General features: G+C 49.8%; 1 protein-coding gene across 1 annotated transcript in view; it reads left to right on the top strand.

Moving 5' to 3' along the window:
• Window positions 1-17104, top strand: part of RHPN2 (rhophilin Rho GTPase binding protein 2) — a 56711-nt gene extending 39607 nt beyond the window's left edge. Inside the window, exons 7-15 of the mRNA XM_039231928.1 lie at window positions 429-595; window positions 2593-2780; window positions 3152-3308; window positions 5255-5374; window positions 7013-7207; window positions 9535-9611; window positions 10607-10753; window positions 11070-11225; window positions 15746-17104. Of these exons, the coding sequence (XP_039087859.1) occupies window positions 429-595; window positions 2593-2780; window positions 3152-3308; window positions 5255-5374; window positions 7013-7207; window positions 9535-9611; window positions 10607-10753; window positions 11070-11225; window positions 15746-16009 (1471 nt within the window). The 3' untranslated portion in view covers window positions 16010-17104. The remainder of the gene's footprint in view (window positions 1-428; window positions 596-2592; window positions 2781-3151; window positions 3309-5254; window positions 5375-7012; window positions 7208-9534; window positions 9612-10606; window positions 10754-11069; window positions 11226-15745) is intronic.
• The last annotated feature ends 52 nt before the right edge of the window (window positions 17105-17156 follow it).

Genomic DNA, 17156 nt, shown 5'->3' on the forward strand with positions numbered 1-17156 from the left:
TGATTCTTTCTGTCTCCATTGTTTTTCCTTCTCCAGATTGTCAGATAGTTGGAATCGTACAGTGTGTAGCCTTTATCAGGTTGGCTTCCTTTCACTTAGAAATATGCACTCAGGTTTCCTGCATGTCTTCTCACAGCTCGATAACTCATTTCTTTTTATTACTAAGTGATATTCCAGTGTGTTGTTGTGCCAAGTTTACTTATCCATTCACTTATGGAAGGACGTCTTGATGGAGAAGCCTTATTGTATGAGATTGTGGCTTATCTTTGTTCAGTAGGATCAGGCCCATTGTCTTGCTTGGAAACAAACGCTTCATTGCATGTGTGTTTTTTAACTATACTCAAGAACTAAATTTTGCCTGCTTTCACCCCACAGAGGCATTCACTAGCCAAATGATCCCTATTCTCAAAACCATTTCTTTTAAATAGGTATGACTCCCTCACCGGGGTTCCGGTCAGCCAGCAGAACCTTCTACTGGAGAAAGCCAGCATTCTGTTTAACATCGGAGCCCTCTATACACAGATCGGGACCCGGTGCAACCGACAGACGCAGGCTGGGCTGGAGGGTGCGATGGACGCCTTTCAGAGAGCCGCAGGTGTGTCCCTGCAAGGGCTTCTGGGATACGGTCCTGCCCCACCAGCTGGCACTGGGTACCGCAGCAGGAGAGGGTCAGTGGGTCTTCCCCGGGCCCACGCGGGGCCTCACAGGCCTGCCAGGGCCAGCGGGTTTCTTCCCCCCCGAGAGAACTGCTCAGTGGCTCAAACCCTGTCTCCTCGGTCTGAGCAGTGAATGAGTCCTGTGGTTAACAATTAATCTTTCCCAAACAACTGGCCCCAAGGATGGCAGTGAATGACTTGTTCTTTAGAACACTGTATTGGAGAAGGGAGCACGTTTTCTCAAAATAGTGCACATGTAGGCGCTTTGCTTTTTTCCTTTATCAGGCGTGGTTCATCACGGCACTTTACTGTCCACGGCTTCATCGTGTGCTCCTTCTGCAACGCTGGCCTACCTGAGATTGCTCCTCTCAGCCCTCTGTCAAGTGACACTTAGCGCCAGCCTGTAGGGGGCTGGGGGGTCACCAGGCTGGGCGCAGTGGGTGGGAATGGCATGGTGGGTGGGGCAGTGACACGGCGCCGACCACAGCAGGATCCCCTTCGCCGGCTCCACACCAGGGTTCCTTCCGAGCTGGTCCTTATCACTGCTTTGGGGCGTTCCTCCCAGCAGAGAACTTTCTGGGTATCTCAGTCTGCTCCGTAAGGCTTTGCATTTTGGCTGATGGTTAAATTGCTTGTGTTAACATGACAGATCTTTTGGGATAACATGACACGCTATGATTCCATTGTGGGAGTGGATTTCTTTCACCGTCAGTCCTTTTCTGGGCTCATTTTCTTTCTGAGGAGCCTAAAGCAGCTGTGCTTGGTGACCCACCTCCCAGATTCCGGCAATACAGACATTAGGTGCAAGAACAGAGTGTGAGCAAACCCAGCAGGGAGCAAATAGGCTGCAGCCATTGCCACCGTCCACAGGGCAGCTTACGGCTTTGCAACAAGACCAGAGGAACCGGTCAGATGGGATTCACGGCAGGGATTTTATTTCAGCCTCGGTTGATCGTCATTGAAGGCTGTGACAGTTAATTTTCTAACCTATAAAAACGTCAGCTAAGGGCTACAGCGGGAACAGTTCCATTAGAGTGGGGGGTGCTGATGTTTCCCGAGTTCCTGGGGAAAAGCCCTGAGTTCTGTAATGACCCCGGTGTTCAGCGTGAGTGTGTCTGTCGGGAGCCCCCCATCATCCTGCCTGCTTTCTGCTTTTGCCTCCATTAAATGCCTGCTCGTGTACGGAATTTCTCAAGACTGTCCCAGGGGACACAGGAGCAAACAGGGTTGGTTTCCTTGCTCAATATGGATGTAAATGTTTTGGAAAAGGATCTGATGTTTTTTAATCGCGGTAAAACGTACAAGAGAAAAAAATGACCATGGGCAACCCACTTTAGGCATTGGCATTAAGTACATTCACGCTGTTGCGCAACAGTCTGTCGCCGGGACCTTGTCATCTGCCCAAGCTCACACTCTGTCCCCATGAAACATGAACTCTGTTCCCTGCTGCCACCAGCTTTTGGCACCCAGCTCGCTCCTTTCTTTCTCTAATTTGACTCTTCTGGATACCTCATCTCACGGAATCGTACAGGATTTGCCCTCGTGATGGGTTTATTTCACGTAGCGTGATGTCTTCACCCATGTTTAAGCACGTGTGAGGATTTCCTTCCTTTTTGAGGCTGAAAAATATTCTGTCGTATGTATGCAGCACATTTGGTTTGGCCGTCTGTTGGTGGACATCTGAGTTGGTTTCTCTCTTGGCTGTTACGACCCGTGCTTCTATTAACGTGGGTGTCTAAGTATCTGTTTCCATTCCTGCTTTCACATCTTCAGAGTATGTACCTAGGACTGGAATGGCTGGATCTTGCCACACTTGAGAATCCAATTTTTTAAGATGCTTCTTGATTTTCACTTCTGTCGTCCTCTATGTTTTTGAACAGCGTGGTGAGAGAAATGTCCCCAACCCGTGCGAAAATTTTTTTTCCCCAATTTGTAGGGGTTTTAAATCACCTGAAAGAGACGTTCACTCACACCCCAAGTTATGACATGAGTCCTGCCATGCTCAGTGTGCTGGTCAAAATGATGCTTGCACAAGCCCAGGAGAATGTGTTCGAGAAAATCTGCCTTCCTGGGATCCGGAATGAGTTCTTCATGCTGGTGAAGGTGGCTCAGGAGGCTGCCAAGGTAAGCCGTCCTGGTGCCCATGACTTCTGGGGGTGGGCAGGACGCGCTGGTGTGGGTCTACTGCAAACAGCATGCCGTCCTGGCCAGAGCGCTAGCTTGCATTTTCTTGGCAAGTTGCGGCGTTTCCGATATGGATCACCGACTCCATCTGTGGCTTAGCCTGAAAAGCAGCATAGTGACAATTGCCTGATCTCCCTGTTAACTGTGACACGGGAGAATGAGGGACCCTTGGAGCTCCTCCCAGATCCTGGAGTGGCCTCAGGCAGGGCCGCTCCATAGAAGAAAGGGCTCTTTTTCTGCAGCCTGGGTGCGTGAGCCCCCCGCCCCCCGCCGTGCCAGGCTCCCCGTTCCCAGCGTCCCTTCTGTTTCAGGTCGGGGAGGTCTATCGGCAGCTGCACGCGGCCATGAGCCAGGAGCCAGTGAAGGAGAACATCCCCTACTCCTGGGCCAGCCTGGCCTGTGTGAAGGCCCACCACTACGGAGCCCTGGCCCACTACTTCGCGGCCACCCTTCTCATTGACCACCAGCGTAAGGCTTGCGGGCTTGGAGGCTCTGGGCTTTGGTTCAGGTTGTGCTTCCGGGACATTGTGAGTTGAGCGAGCGCTGTCTGCCTACCCTGGAGATGCTCACAGCCTGGGGGCCAGTGTGGGATTAGGGGTTGCATGTTCTCATGGTAGGGGAAGAGGGGTAGTGTAATTCTGCCTGAGATGGAGCGGACAGCTCCAAGGAGATGACTTTTCCCTGAGGGTTGAGCCCAGGGTTGGCACCAGTGAAACCCTCACCTGGGCACCGAATCCAAGGGGGTGTCCCCAAACTCGGCATCCAAGATGACCTTGGGATGTGATATTTTAAATGAATCCAAACCAGAGCTCCTGAGTGGCTCAAGTCGGTTAAGCATCCGGCTCTTGATTTTGGCTCAGGTTGTGATCTCACGGTGGGTGAGATGGAGCCCTGCGTTGGGCTCTGTGCTGACAGCGGGGAGCCTGCTTGGGATCCTCTCCCTATTCCTCTGCCCCTCCCCTGCTTGCATGGGGAATTGTCTCTCTCTCTTCCCTGCTCTCTCTGTGTCTCATTTAAATGAATCAAAACTAATGCAACAACAACAAAAAGATCCATGGTGACCCAAATTTTAATTTAAAAAAAAATTTTTTTAAATTTATTTCTGAGAGAGAGAGACAGCGTGAGCAGGGGCGGGTCAGAGAGAGAGGGAGACACAGAATCTGAAACAGGCTCCAGGCTCTGAGCTGGCTGTCAGCACAGAGTCCGACGTGGGGCTCGAACCCACGAGCAGTGAGATCATGACCTGAGCCGAAGTTGGACGCTTAACCGACTGAGCCACCCAGGCGCCCCTGTGGTGACCCAAATTTTAAAGAAAGACTACAGATCCATAACAGTGCTGTGCTGAGCCACATTACAACCTGAGGCAAAGAGGAATTTTGATGTTTCTTCATCATGTATGTTTTAGCATTAATTTTGATATTTAGAAAGCTGTATTAAACTACTGTATCTCCTGATTGCTGAGTTTTGGATGACGCCCTCTTAACGTTTTTAGCTCAGGGGAGGGTCTTGCTCTCCTCACCCTGGTCTTGATGCTAATCTGAGGTCAGATGGGACTTTTGTTGTCATTAGTTCTAATCAAAGTAGCCCCCGAAAGTAAGCCACTTCTGGAGCCACACTGCCTGGGTTCATATCACAGCTACGCCATTTACTAGCTGTGTGATCTTAATTTCCTTAATTTTCTGTGCCTCAGTGTTCTCATCTATGAAATGGGGATATGAAGAGACCCTATCTCATAGGACAGTTGTTGAAACCAGGTGCCTGTGTGCAGAGCTAAATAGTCCCTCATATCTAGTGGACTCTAGGAAAGTGTGGCTGCTTCTCCCAGTGCTACTATCGAATCTTTTAGGCTGGATGAGTCACATAAACCAATAGAAATAACAATACTTCGGTGATCACGGTAGAAACACAAATGGGGCAGCAGTTGGATTCCTTGGTGAGGTCACCGAAGGCTTCTCAGAGGCGGTGACATTTGAGATGGCCTTTGACCTCTGAGGAAGACTTTTGCAGCCGAGCAAGGATGAAAAGGACAGCCAGAGCGAGAACACTAGCTGAGCTCTGGAAGGGAGGCCGGCAGCGTTGAGGTGGTGAGGCTGGAGAGGGCGCACATGCCAGGGAGGGTGTAGGTGTGGAGGCCACCAGGGGTCTGAGGCAGGGCTATGCTAGAAGGTTCCGTGAGGTGGGGGAGTTGGAGGAGGTAGAGTGGGGGCTCAGAGCCAAACCAAGAGCCCCAAGGGTGTACCTGGCCACGGTGCACAAAGTAGCCAGGGGTGTGTCCGGGAGCAGAAGGACCTATCAATACCCAAGTGCCTTGTGGAAGTGGAGAAGGAAGACTGGAGATGTGGTTGAAAGAGATCTCTCCGAGGGGTCTGCGGCCATGTCCACATAAGGGATTTGCCCTGTGGCTTTCATTGCAGTGAAGCCTGGCGCAGATGAGGATCATCAGGAGAAGTGCCTGTCCCAGCTCTATGACCACATGCCGGAAGGGCTGACGCCCTTGGCCACGCTCAAGAACGGTCAGCAGCGCCAACTGCTGGGTACGTGTCGGCCATCCTGCTTACAGGGCCGCAGATGGGTCCCCAGGGCAGGGCTCAGAGAGCACGGAGTCGTCCTGGCCGCTGTGGATCAGATACAGTGAGGCACAGTCTGTAGCCTCAGCAGGCTTCTGGAACTGTGTTCTCGCGGGTTCTGTGAGGGCCCAGGCCTCCCAAAGTGCAGCCAGAGCTTTGACAATCTTCTAGTGCAATCTAGAGGCCAGGGGCCAGCCCTGGGTCATCCGAATGTGGAAGCACGTGTTTGTTAACTTTCTTCTGTCACACTGAGAACTGGTGATGAATTGTCCTGGTTTGGTCCCTGCCAAGTGTAGGAGCGAATATCTCTTTTCATGTGCGAACCTGAATTCCTCTCCCCAAACCTGGCCTTTACCCCAGACACGCCCTTTCCCCGTCCCTTCGATGGCTCCCCAAGCTTCTAAGTGCACAGGCCAGAAGCCTGGGGCTCATCTTCCGCCTTCAGTGCCTTTCTCATCTCCCACATCTGATTGGCAAATCCTGTCGACTCTCTCTAGAAAACACTTCGCAGCTCTGGCCACTTCTTAGCTGCCACGCTGGTCCAAGCCACACGTATGGCGTGCTTACTTAACAAACAGTGACTCCCCTTCAATCTGACACAACCCTGTGATGTAGGTATAGTGTGGTCTCCACTTTGCAGTTGAGGTAACAGACCCAGAGAACTCATAACTGGCCCCCCTGCTTTCCCTTTGCTCCTTCATAGCCAGTCCACATGGGTCCTCTGTTCATACCCTCATGGGCCCCCATCTCACCCGGAGTAGGGGCAGAAGCCCTCACCCTGCACTGGTAAGGCTGGACGTGGTCTGGCCCCTGCTGTCTCTGGGCTCATAGTTCCTGCCTTTTGCTCTGGCCCTCACTGCCTCCAGCCACACCCTCAAGCTCCTTGTGGCCCTTGAACACATAATAGGCGTAGTCCTGCCCCAGGGCCTTTGCACTTGCTGTTCCTGCTTTCAGGAGTGCTCTCCTGTCAGATACCCTTGCCTCCTTCAGGGCTCTACTCACAAGTCACCTTCGGGGCGCCTGGGTGGCTCAGTCAGTTAAGTGACTTTAGCTCTGGTCATCTTATGGTTTGTGGGTTTGAGCCCCATGTTGGGCTCTGTGCTGACAGCTTGGAGCCTGGAGCCTGCTTCGGATTATGTGTCTCCCTCGCTCTAAAAAATTACCTTCAAAAAGGCCTTCTGGATCACCTGTCAGAGAAGAGCACCTTTTTGTTCTCATCTTGTTGTGCTGTATCTGCTGCCTGCCCTGCTTTAGTTTTCTCCACAACCTTCCTGCCACGTGATCCACTGTCTGTCTGCTTGCCAGTTAGTGATCTCTCTTCAACCACTAGCACATAAACTCCATGACTACAGAGGCTCATGTTTGCTCGCTGCGTTATCTCTACCGCCTAGAACATTTGGTAACTATTTGCTAAATGGATGTTTTATAGACCCGAGTGAGCCTACCGCTCATGGGTCGGAGAGGGATGCAAGCCATCCAGGCAGGTCCTTCAGCAGAGAGAGGGTCCCCTTCCTGGGCTGATCCCGGGGCACTTTGGCTCTCCCTGAGACACTTGCGCTGCACTTCGGGACACTGATGGCACGGGCGGTGTTTTTCTGCTGGCAGGCAAGGCCCACCTGCGCAGAGCCGTTGGCCACCACGAAGAGTCCGTGAGGGAGGCCAGCCTGTGCAAGAAACTGCGCCACATTGACATGCTGCGGGAGGTGCTGTGTGCGGCACACCAGCGCTCCCGGCTCAAGTATGCTCAGCACCAAGAGGACGACGACCTGCTGAACTTGATGGATGCCCCCGACATTATCTGTGAGTGGCCTGGAAGCCCGTGTGTCCGGGGGCACGGCCCGTGTCTGCTCATCCCGGAAGGCTCGGGCAGACTCTGCTGCGTGCTGGGCACTGCTCTCGCCCTGGAGTTATCTGCTGCTCACGCGGTATAGGGCCTTCTTTATCGTTGTTGTAGCATGTGACTGCCTTGGTTTCCGGGCGCCCTGCCACCTTGCCTCTGTTCTCATCGCCTTCATGACCCCCTTGGCTGACTGGTCTTGCCCGATCCCACCCACCCCTCAGGCACTCTTGAGGGTCTACTGTCGCTGGTTTGCCTCGTCCAGATGCCTTTCCTTAAAGTCTCACAACCTCCCTGGGGTTCCAGCCATCACCTGTGTCAGGAGATCATGGAATCTACCTTGGCCTTGATGTATTTGCTACGCTCCACGCCCCAGAGTCCGTCTGCCTTCTGGGAATGCTCTTTGCTGTGTCTTTTACCTTCAGCTCCATGGTTTTAAATCCGAAGGCTTCCATATTCCCTCTCCTACGCCTGCCCTTTCCTGCCCTCTACTCCGTTCACAACACCATTTCCTTTCATTCTTTTTGTAGGACAAAAATCTTTTTTTTTCACTGATCTAGTGGAACCAGGGGTTGCGGGGAAAACTTTTACTTTGGTGGTGAAAATCCTTCAAAACCTAGTTTATCGTGTGTGTGTGTGTGTGTGTGTGTGTGAGTGTGTGTGTGTGTGGTGAGAACACTGAAGATCTGTCCTCTGGGCAAATTTCAAGTGTACGATATAGTGTTGTGAGCTATAGTCACCACGCTGTGTGTTGGACCTCTAAAAGTTACTCATCTTGCATAACGGAAACTTTGTACCCTTTGACCCACCGTTGCCTCGCTCCCCACCTCACCCCCACCGTCACCCACCATTCTGCTCTCTGCTTCTATGAGTTTGACTGTCTTAGATTCCACACATAAGTGAGATCATACACCACCAACACTTTCTAGGCGTTTCCAAGGTATTGGTTACTGTCCTGGGTTCAGGAAGACGGAGGTGCTTTGCACAGTCGTTGCTGCCCTTGGGGAGGTGGCTGTCAGTTCTGCCCCAGGAGTCAGGAGTTGGGGGGCCCCTCTGAGAGGTGACTTGACAGTTTAGGAATGACTAGGATCTTTTGAGGAGTTGGGGGGAGGGGACAAAGGTGACCCGATCAAGAGAGCCTCCTTTGTCTGTACTTCCTTCTCCTCCACTTCCTGCACTTCTGTCCCTAGTCTGTTAACGCTCCACCCCGAGTTCTGGGCACCAGTTCCGTAGAGGCAGAGCCCTGCTCAAGCTGGAGCCCGGGCTTGTCTGTGCTAACGCTGGCTGGTACCTACTGAGCATTCGAGGTCTGCCAGGCACAACAGTAAGCACCATGTGTATACAGAATCTCATTCAACTCTTCCTCCACTTCTCTAGGGAGGTATTGCCCTCATCTTAAAGATGAGGCAGGAAAGGCTTAGGGACATCAGCCTTTGCCCCAGGTGACCAAGCCGGTAGGTGGAAGCAGGAGTGTGCTCTGTGAGTCTCCTTCGTGGGCACTGGCTCCCTCCTTGGCCCCTGTGTCCACGTAGTGTGCTCTGTGGCCAGGAAGTAGAGACATCACCACGGAGGAGGTCAGGGAGCACCCTGTCTGGGCCCAACACTGAGTCAGGCGCATTGTAAGAAGCCACAGGGCCATCCTGTGAAGAGAGGGGTATGTTCTACCTTGGCAGGACCAGGCTGCTTCCCCAGGTTTCCTTTGTAGACTGTTCTTCATGTATCCTTGACCTGCTCTGGGATCCTTTGTCAGGAACTGACCAGCCTCATGGTGAGAGCTGGCGTGAGTGTCCCATGAATGTGATGGTGGAGATTTAAGCTATCAGGGGACACAGCCGGGCAAACCAATGTCCCCTTGAAATCCTCATATCCCACATTGATGATGAAAAGAGGAAGCTCATCTCACCCAGGACTCTGTGCTGGTCCTTCCTTCTGTAACAGCCACCCCTGAAATGTAGACTACTTCTCGGTCAGGTTTCCTGAGTGCCAAAGGAAGTCCGCTAGAATATGAACATACTCCTCGAGCGCCGGGGATGTGTCTGATTGTCACTGCTCTGTCCCGGCCCCAGAGCAAGGTACGGCTCACAGTAGGTTCCCAGATGGAAGGTACAGCTGACACTGGGCCAGGGGGTTGACAGGCAGTCAGTCCCTCTTCTGTGCCACTTGTCAAGACCAAGAGGAAGGCCGGGTGACTTCTCTCTTCCCTTCAGAGAGAAGACTTAGACCTGAGTTTTCAAGGATAACTTTCAATTATAGGAACATTTACACTTTAACTTTTAATATTCTTTTCCAGCTAAAACTGAGCAAGAGGTTGAAATTATATTGCCACAGTTCTCCAAGGTGACAGCAACGGACTTCTTCCAAAAGCTGGTATGTTGAATGCTTGTTCCTTAATGACCCAAGGGGACAGCTCATACAGGCTGCAAGTATATCAAAGGTTATTTTTAGATAACTATACTTTTTTTCATTAGAGACTTTATACAATTTTCATTAAGGTGACCTTTTTTTCAAAAATTTTTTGAACGTTTATTTATTATTGAGAGACAGAGCATATGTGGGGGAGGGGCAAAAAGAGGGGGAGGCACAGAATCGGAAGCAGGTTCAGGCTCTGAGCTGTCAGCACAGAGCCCAACACAGGGCCCAAACTCATAAACTGCGAGATGATGACCTGAGCCAAAGTCAGATGCTCAACCCACTGAGCCACCCGGGTGCCCCAAGATGACCTATTTAAAAAAAATTTTTTTTTGATATTTATTTTCGAGAGAGAGCAAGAGCAAGCACAAGCAAGGGAGGGGCAGAGAGGGGGAGACACAGAATCTGAAGCAGGCACAGAGCCTTGAACTCACAAGCCACAAGATCATGACCTGAGCTGAAGTCGAACAGTTAACCGACCGAACCACTCAGGTGCCCCTAAGATGACTTTTTAAAGAACATTTTCTTTAAAATATGTTGGATATTTGAGAGAAAATGGCAGCTGATGGTCCTCTATGACTGCTGTAGCATGTATTATCCCAGACGGTGTCATTAGTCTCTGAGCAAGGCCAAGTGACATCTGCAAGGACAACAAAGTGACATGTCCTGTAGCTTTCATTTTTTTTAAAAAAAATATTTATTTTTGAGAGAGAGAGAGAGAGAGAGAGAGAGAGAGAGAGAACAGGGAGGGACAGAGAGAAAGGGAATCCCAAGCAAGCTCTGCACTCTCAGCCCGGAGCCTGATGTGGAGCTCCAACTCATTAACCACAAGATCATGTCCTGAGCCGTAATCAAGAGTCAGACGCTTAACCCACTGAGCCAGCCAGGCACCCCTCAGCTTTCAAATGCCTGAGTCAGCCTTCAGATCTGCACCTAATGATGCTGTTCCACAGGGCCCCCTGGCGGTGTTTTCGGCCAACAAGAGATGGACCCCTCCTCGCAGCATTCACTTCACTGCAGAAGAAGGGGATTTGGGATTCACTTTGAGAGGAAACTCGCCAGTTCAAGTTCACTTTCTGGACCCTAATTGCTCTGCTGCCGTAAGTGTGTGCCCCCTGGTGATCGGGAGCAAAATTCATTGGTATCTTTGCAAGCAGTCGGACAGGTCAAACAGAAAGAAAGCTGCCCAAACAAATATATCTGGGTGTATGAATGAATTTAGGGGTCCTCTATGTAAAAAGTCTGACCATGTGAAAGGCTTCTCATGGGTCTTACCTGCCCAGGGAGCAAAGGATCCATGTGTGCTGTCTTGTAGCAAACTTATGCAAATGTCTGTTTTGTTAATGCACTTGGGAACCGATCCAGGGATTAGAGTGAACAGAACACTGACCTTCATTTAAATCCTGCCGTTTGTAGCTGGCGGGAGCCAAGGAAGGGGATTATATTGTTTCCATTCAAGACGTGGATTGCAAGTGGCTGACGGTGAGCGAGGTCATGAAACTGTTGAAGGGCAAGGGCACAGACGGCGTGGAGATGAAGGTCGTGAGCCTCCTGGACTTCACCTCGTCCATGGTGAGTGCTCACACCCCAACAGGAAACAGCCACGCAAAGCGAGGCTGCCCCAGAAGTGTCAGCAGACCCTTTGCCTCCTGCCTGCATTGGTGACCTGCCCAGAAACTCCCAAGCTGGTCTTTGCTGGCATGTGCTCACCTTGGGCCAAAGAGATCATTGGAAAGCTGTAAAAAATGCTGTGCATAAAAGAACCAATTATTTTTCTGATTATTTATTACAAAAGTCATACGTACTTATGGTAAAAAAAGAAAAGAAAAGAAAGATAGTCAAGTGCTACAAAAGGGCCAGAGACGACATGTGGAAGTCCCTCTCCACACATCAGAGACAGCGCTGGCTGTTCCCCGTGAGATCTCGGGAAGTGTCTGGTGCCCGTGCATGGTCATATGCGCAGTTATATAGCCTTCGTTCTCCCCCAGCAGGAGGAATTGTGTACATTCTCTTCCACACTTGGTCACATTTAATTATGGACCTTAGACGCTTCCCTCTATGACAGTGTTCATTCTTTAGACGTTGAGGGAGCATCCTGTGTGTAGGCTGGAGCTGGAGCCCCAGCTGAGCCAGGCCAATGAGGTCCCTGTCCCCAGAAAGCTGGCCCTAAATAAGCAAATAAGTGGTTGTTGATTTTCGACAAGTGTGGTATGGGAAATAAATCGGGTAATGCAACAGAATGATTGGAGGTGGTGACGGGTTCCTCTAGACATGGCTTGCACTGAGACGTGAGTGACGGGGACGAGCCAGCTGTTTGAGGAGGCACCAGAGGTGCATTCTGGGCAGGGGGACCGACAGGTGTGGAGTCCCCATACCAGGAAGAAGCTTCTGCTGGAGGAACAGAAAGAAAGCCTTTCAGCTGGAAGGTGGAGACGAGGGAGGGAGCGGCAGGAAATGAGATGGGAGGCAGGCAGGGCCACCTTGGCAGTGGTGGGAGTTTGGAAGCCATTGAGCCTCTCAAGAAGGGGAATGATGTTTATTTGAGAAGGACGTCTTGTTGCCTGAGGCTGGCCGGGTGGCCACAGCGGAAGCTGGCTGTAGCAGGTGTGCTGGCCAACGACGTGAGCAGCGTACACTAGGGCGGGGGGGTGCATGCCCCTGAGATGTATTTTTGTAGGTAGAGCTGACAGGGATTTGTAGGTGATCTGTGTAGGAAACCTTGTGAAAAGGAAAATGACTGCTCAGTTTGGGTCTTGAACAAAGGCACTATTTTTTTTTCGTAGCGATGGGGAACAGGGGCAAGGGACGAGGGAGGCAGAGAAGAGGGAAAACAGAGTTGTACCTTGAATGTTTCACATGTCGAATGCAGATGTGAAGTAGGCGGCTGGATGTTCAAATCTGCAGTGCAAGGGAGAAGTCAGACCTAGAAATACCTGAGAATCACCAACCTAGAGATGATAGTTAAAGCCGTTCAGAGACTAACTGGAATTACCCATGAGGGCCTGAGGGACAAGGACTAATCCATGAGACGCTGCAGGCCTCTGGAGGTCAGTTAGAAGAGACGTGGGTGCAAAGGAAGTTGTGAGGGAGCATTCAGAGAGATAGGATAAAGCAGCTTCTGGAATCGAGCAAATAAAATCCTGCCGGAGAACAACGGTTGGTTGTGTAGACTACGGTTAAGAGGTGGAGAGGGAGGGAGGCAGGGCCGTGTCTATTATTGTTTGCCGGCAGGACAAAAGAGTACTTTCCAGGGAGAGATGGCAACAGAACTGATTAGAGGGCCGAGGGTGAATGGGTCATGTGATTCCCATGATAAGAGATGTCTACAACAGGCTAATCCACAGAAACACAGTGTAGACCAGTGGTGGCCAGGGGCTGGGGTGTCAGAGAATGGGAAATAACTACTGACAGGTACAGAGCTGCTTTCTGGAGGTCAAGGACATGTTCTGAACTCCTGTGGTGGCTCCACAACTCTGAATGCGCTCGAAACCACAGAATGGCGTTAATGTGGTGAATTTTATGGGATGTGACTTATATCTCCATTTAAAAATGAAGGAAGATGAAGTCGAGGGACTCGGAGAGCATTTTGGGAGAAGGGATCATGAGAAATGGAGTTTTTAGGGGCAGAACCATGGCATTGCAGGACAAGGGATCGGGGTCCCAACCAGAAACAAAAGAAGTTTGTCCAAAGGAAGGATAAATAAATGAGCTGGGCTCAGGACCAGAGCCTTCGTGATGGTGGGGGGGGGGGGGGGGCACAGCATAAGGAGAAAGGCTTATCTTTCTATCCTACGAGAACTTTGAACCGGGCCATGAAAGAGCTGAGGTAGGGGCAGAAAAGCAAGGATTCTAGACTCAGACTTGCTGGAATGGCGTTACTGCCAGCCGTGTGACCTTGGGGGTCAAGGAAAATGGTTCTGAGCTGCAGGAAAATGGGGAGGCGGTGCCAGCATGGGCTGCAGTTTCCATTCACCATAGGTGTTATAATAACCGTGATAGGGTTATTCTTTTCACCCCAAGGCCTTAGACAATGGCAACTGAGCACTGGTGTTAATTGCCTTTGCTTTAAACAAAACCAGATGATGAGAACAGCACAGCCCATGCTCCGATTGAACTGGCAACCTGCTCCCCCACTCTCTGGATTGCAGTGGGGAGCCCCAGCACCCATCTGCAGAGCATACCTGGAATCCTATTGATGGAGCAGAGACCCTAGCCCTGGAATCAGGCTCTCTCTGATCTGATTCTAACCAGCTGTGTGGCCTTCAGCGGGTTACTTCCCTCCTTAGGACCGTTTCCTCTTTGGTATGACGTGGGACGAGTGCAGTGGTTTTGGACTGGGCTCCCTTAATGCCGTGAGTCAGGGGGGTGCCTCAGGAGTATTTGGGGGAGTGGCAGAAAGGGAGCAGACATTGGGATGCGATCTGGGAGGGGGACATAGGAAAAAGGGAAGCTTTTCAAAGGCGGTGGTGGCGGCATAGGTGTGTGTAGATAACACAGCAAGCCTGTGTGCTGATAGCAAGGGTCAGGAAGCAGGAGTACAGGAAGGAGGGCACACCCCGAGGGCGGGGGAGATGCAGGCACACAGAACTGGTCTTTAGGGACAGATGCTATTAGGGTAACGCAGGAGTATCAGGAGGACGTGTGTGGGGCTTTGAGAGACCTCTAGAAGGAATGAAATTGCTAGAATACTGTAGGAGTGCCAGGTAATGAGGTGCCCAGCAGAGATTTGGGATCAGGGTTAAGAACTTCAAGGGAAGCCAATTGGCTCGGTAAATGTCCCCCAGTAACGTGCAGCCATTTGGGTGCAGGCCTGGGGGTGAGGCAGAGGGTAGAGTTTAACGAGACTTGGCCTTTGCTGGTTGGACTACAGTGGAGGATAGAGGGAATCTGTAAGGCAGTGGGTGTAAAGATGGATAATGGACTCTAAGCAGGGTGAGGTTGAAAAATGTTTGCAGGCATCAATTCTACATCCACGACTGTTACTGCTTTTCATTAAAAGCAGAGGGTTGTGTGTATGTCTTGTAGAGTGTGGTGGGATCCAATGGCAATTTTCTAGAAAAGAGGCATCTTCATCCAAAGGAGCCAGACTCCAGAGTGAATACCCTTCTTTATCATCCCATCTCTCAAATTTCTTGATTTCTATCATGAACAGTGTGCCCCGCCGCTTTAGGTATGTTGTACGTATATTTAAAGGCCTGATTTCAGTGCCTGAAACCTAGCAGATGTTCAGTCAACACTTGAACACAGCAACCTCAATGTCAGGCAAACCTTCGAAGCAGGTGACAATCCATGTGGAAGGTTACAGGAAACAAGGATCTTCAGATTTCTTAAGTGAACCTTGCACAATCTTTTAAAAGTTAATAGTAGTGCCTCTGGGCCCAGAGTTCCAACTGGGGAAGATGAAAAGGTTCAGGAGATGGATGGCGGGGATGGCTATACAACTGTGTGAATGGGCTTCGTGCCATCCACCTGTACCCTTTAAAATGGTTAAAACGGTCAGTTTTCTGTTATGTATATTTCATCAGTTTAAAGATAGAGGAAAAGCTAATAGCATCTCCACCATGGATTCTAGATTGTCAAGAGAATAGAGTTGATCTATACTGACTAGCATGGACTGAAGTCCAACATACGTTAGGTGAAGAAAGCAAGAGTGGAACAGTGGGTCATGTAGTCCCTTTAAGGAAAAGACCATGGTGACGTATAGATGCAACACATCAATACCTCTCTATCAACGTTCTCTCTAAAAGCATAACAGAAATAGTGGTTACTTCAGGGGAGAGGCCTGGAAGCCAAGGTGGGAGGAATACCTATTGTTTGGTATATCATTTTCATATTGTTGACCGTGAGTATGTGTTCCTTTTAAGAAGACTAAGAACCTTAAAAAGTGAGTAGTGGTCCGTCGCCTAAATTACTACTACTGAGCCTATTCCTTAAAAATTGTCCTTGTTTTGAAGAATGTAAGCACTTGTCACCTGGGTTTCAGAATTTCATCAGCTCAGTTTGCAAGGATGCTGCAAGAGCAGAATCTTGCCAGCAGTCATTTATCCGCTATCTGGAGGATTCTAGCACCCTTTTTCCTCTTTCCTCCGCAGCACAGTAAGTGTGCGACGTACTCTGTGGGCATGCAGAAAACCTACTCCATGATCTGCTTAGCCGTAGACGACGACGACGACAAGACTGATAAAACCAAGAAAATCTCGAAGAAGCTTTCTTTTCTGAGTTGGGGCACCAACAAGAACAGACAGAAGTCGGCCAGCACCTTGTGCCTCCCGTCAGTGGGGGTCGCGAGGCCACAGGTCAAGAAGAAGCTCCCCTCCCCCTTCAGCCTTCTCAACTCCGACAGTTCTCTGTACTAACGGGAGCAAAGGGGCTCCAAATGCCAGTGTCTCTGGTGCCGACCGTGCCTTCCTAGTTGTGCCACAATAGAAAGCGTCTAAATAATCGCGAGTCCCCTTTTCTCGCCAGGTAAACGTACAATTGGTAGGTGGCAGGTCTTCGTGAATGCAAGTAACAAGAAACCTCTAGAAATTTGGGAGTGTTACAATATTGCTGCAGGTTATTTATTATATATAGTATTGTAAATAGAACAGCCTTGCAAATATGGCTATTTTTAACGGCTAGTTACGGCTTATGGTTACTATCAGAATTCAGTGGGGGTCACCTCTATTGCTGTCCTACTCGTGACCGTGTCCGGGCTTGGGTAACAGATCATTCCTTAACTCAGAATTCCAACGACCCCCAGTGAAGGCAGGTCAAGGGGCTGTAATGATTGACTATGTTAGTATAACTGAGAAGTGTTCCGGAGAACTGCTTCCTGAGGGGAATTTGTGAACCTGAAATGAAAAGATTTTACGACGATTTCTGCATAATAGAATGCTATTTCCAGATGAAGTCTAGTGCCAAATCTGTCATCACTTACTAGATAAAAACAAAAAAAAAACCACAGGATCTGGGAGCATCGTTGCTTCTAGTTTGATGTCATTAACCAGTTGCTAACACGGTGGCAGTGTTAGACGGGAAAGCTATCTACAAGGTAGACAATGTACTGTTTGATACTCAAAACATTTTTGTGTGTGTTTAAAGTAGAAAGTATATAACTGTATATTTTAAGAGTCTTTAAGATGGGTTAGAAACATTTTATAAGGCAAAGGTGTAAATGATTCTAGGTTAAAACTCTGTTCGACTTGTTTTTACCTGTCAATTTCTCTTGCTTGCAAGTTGGATGACACCGTGATTCTACTAAGATTCACGGTTGACATAGTTGAAGTTCTATAGCTAAAAAAAAAAAACAAAAAAAAATTGAAATCTGTTTTTGAGAATTAAGAACTTAAATATTTTCTAGTGTGCAATATCAAAAGGGAAGTAGCCACATTTGGGAAAGTGTTATCTATCCACTGCTGTTAGGCCCATTTTTGTATAAATATTTAAATAAACACATTCATTTGCCTGAATTAGTATTTTTTCAAATTTTTTTCCACTTATATGTCACTCCTCTTTCAGACT

The sequence above is a fragment of the Hyaena hyaena genome, unplaced genomic scaffold, assembly GCF_003009895.1.
Source record: "Hyaena hyaena isolate Hyena2069 unplaced genomic scaffold, ASM300989v1 scaffold_61, whole genome shotgun sequence".
NCBI classification, from domain to species: Eukaryota; Metazoa; Chordata; class Mammalia; order Carnivora; family Hyaenidae; genus Hyaena; species Hyaena hyaena.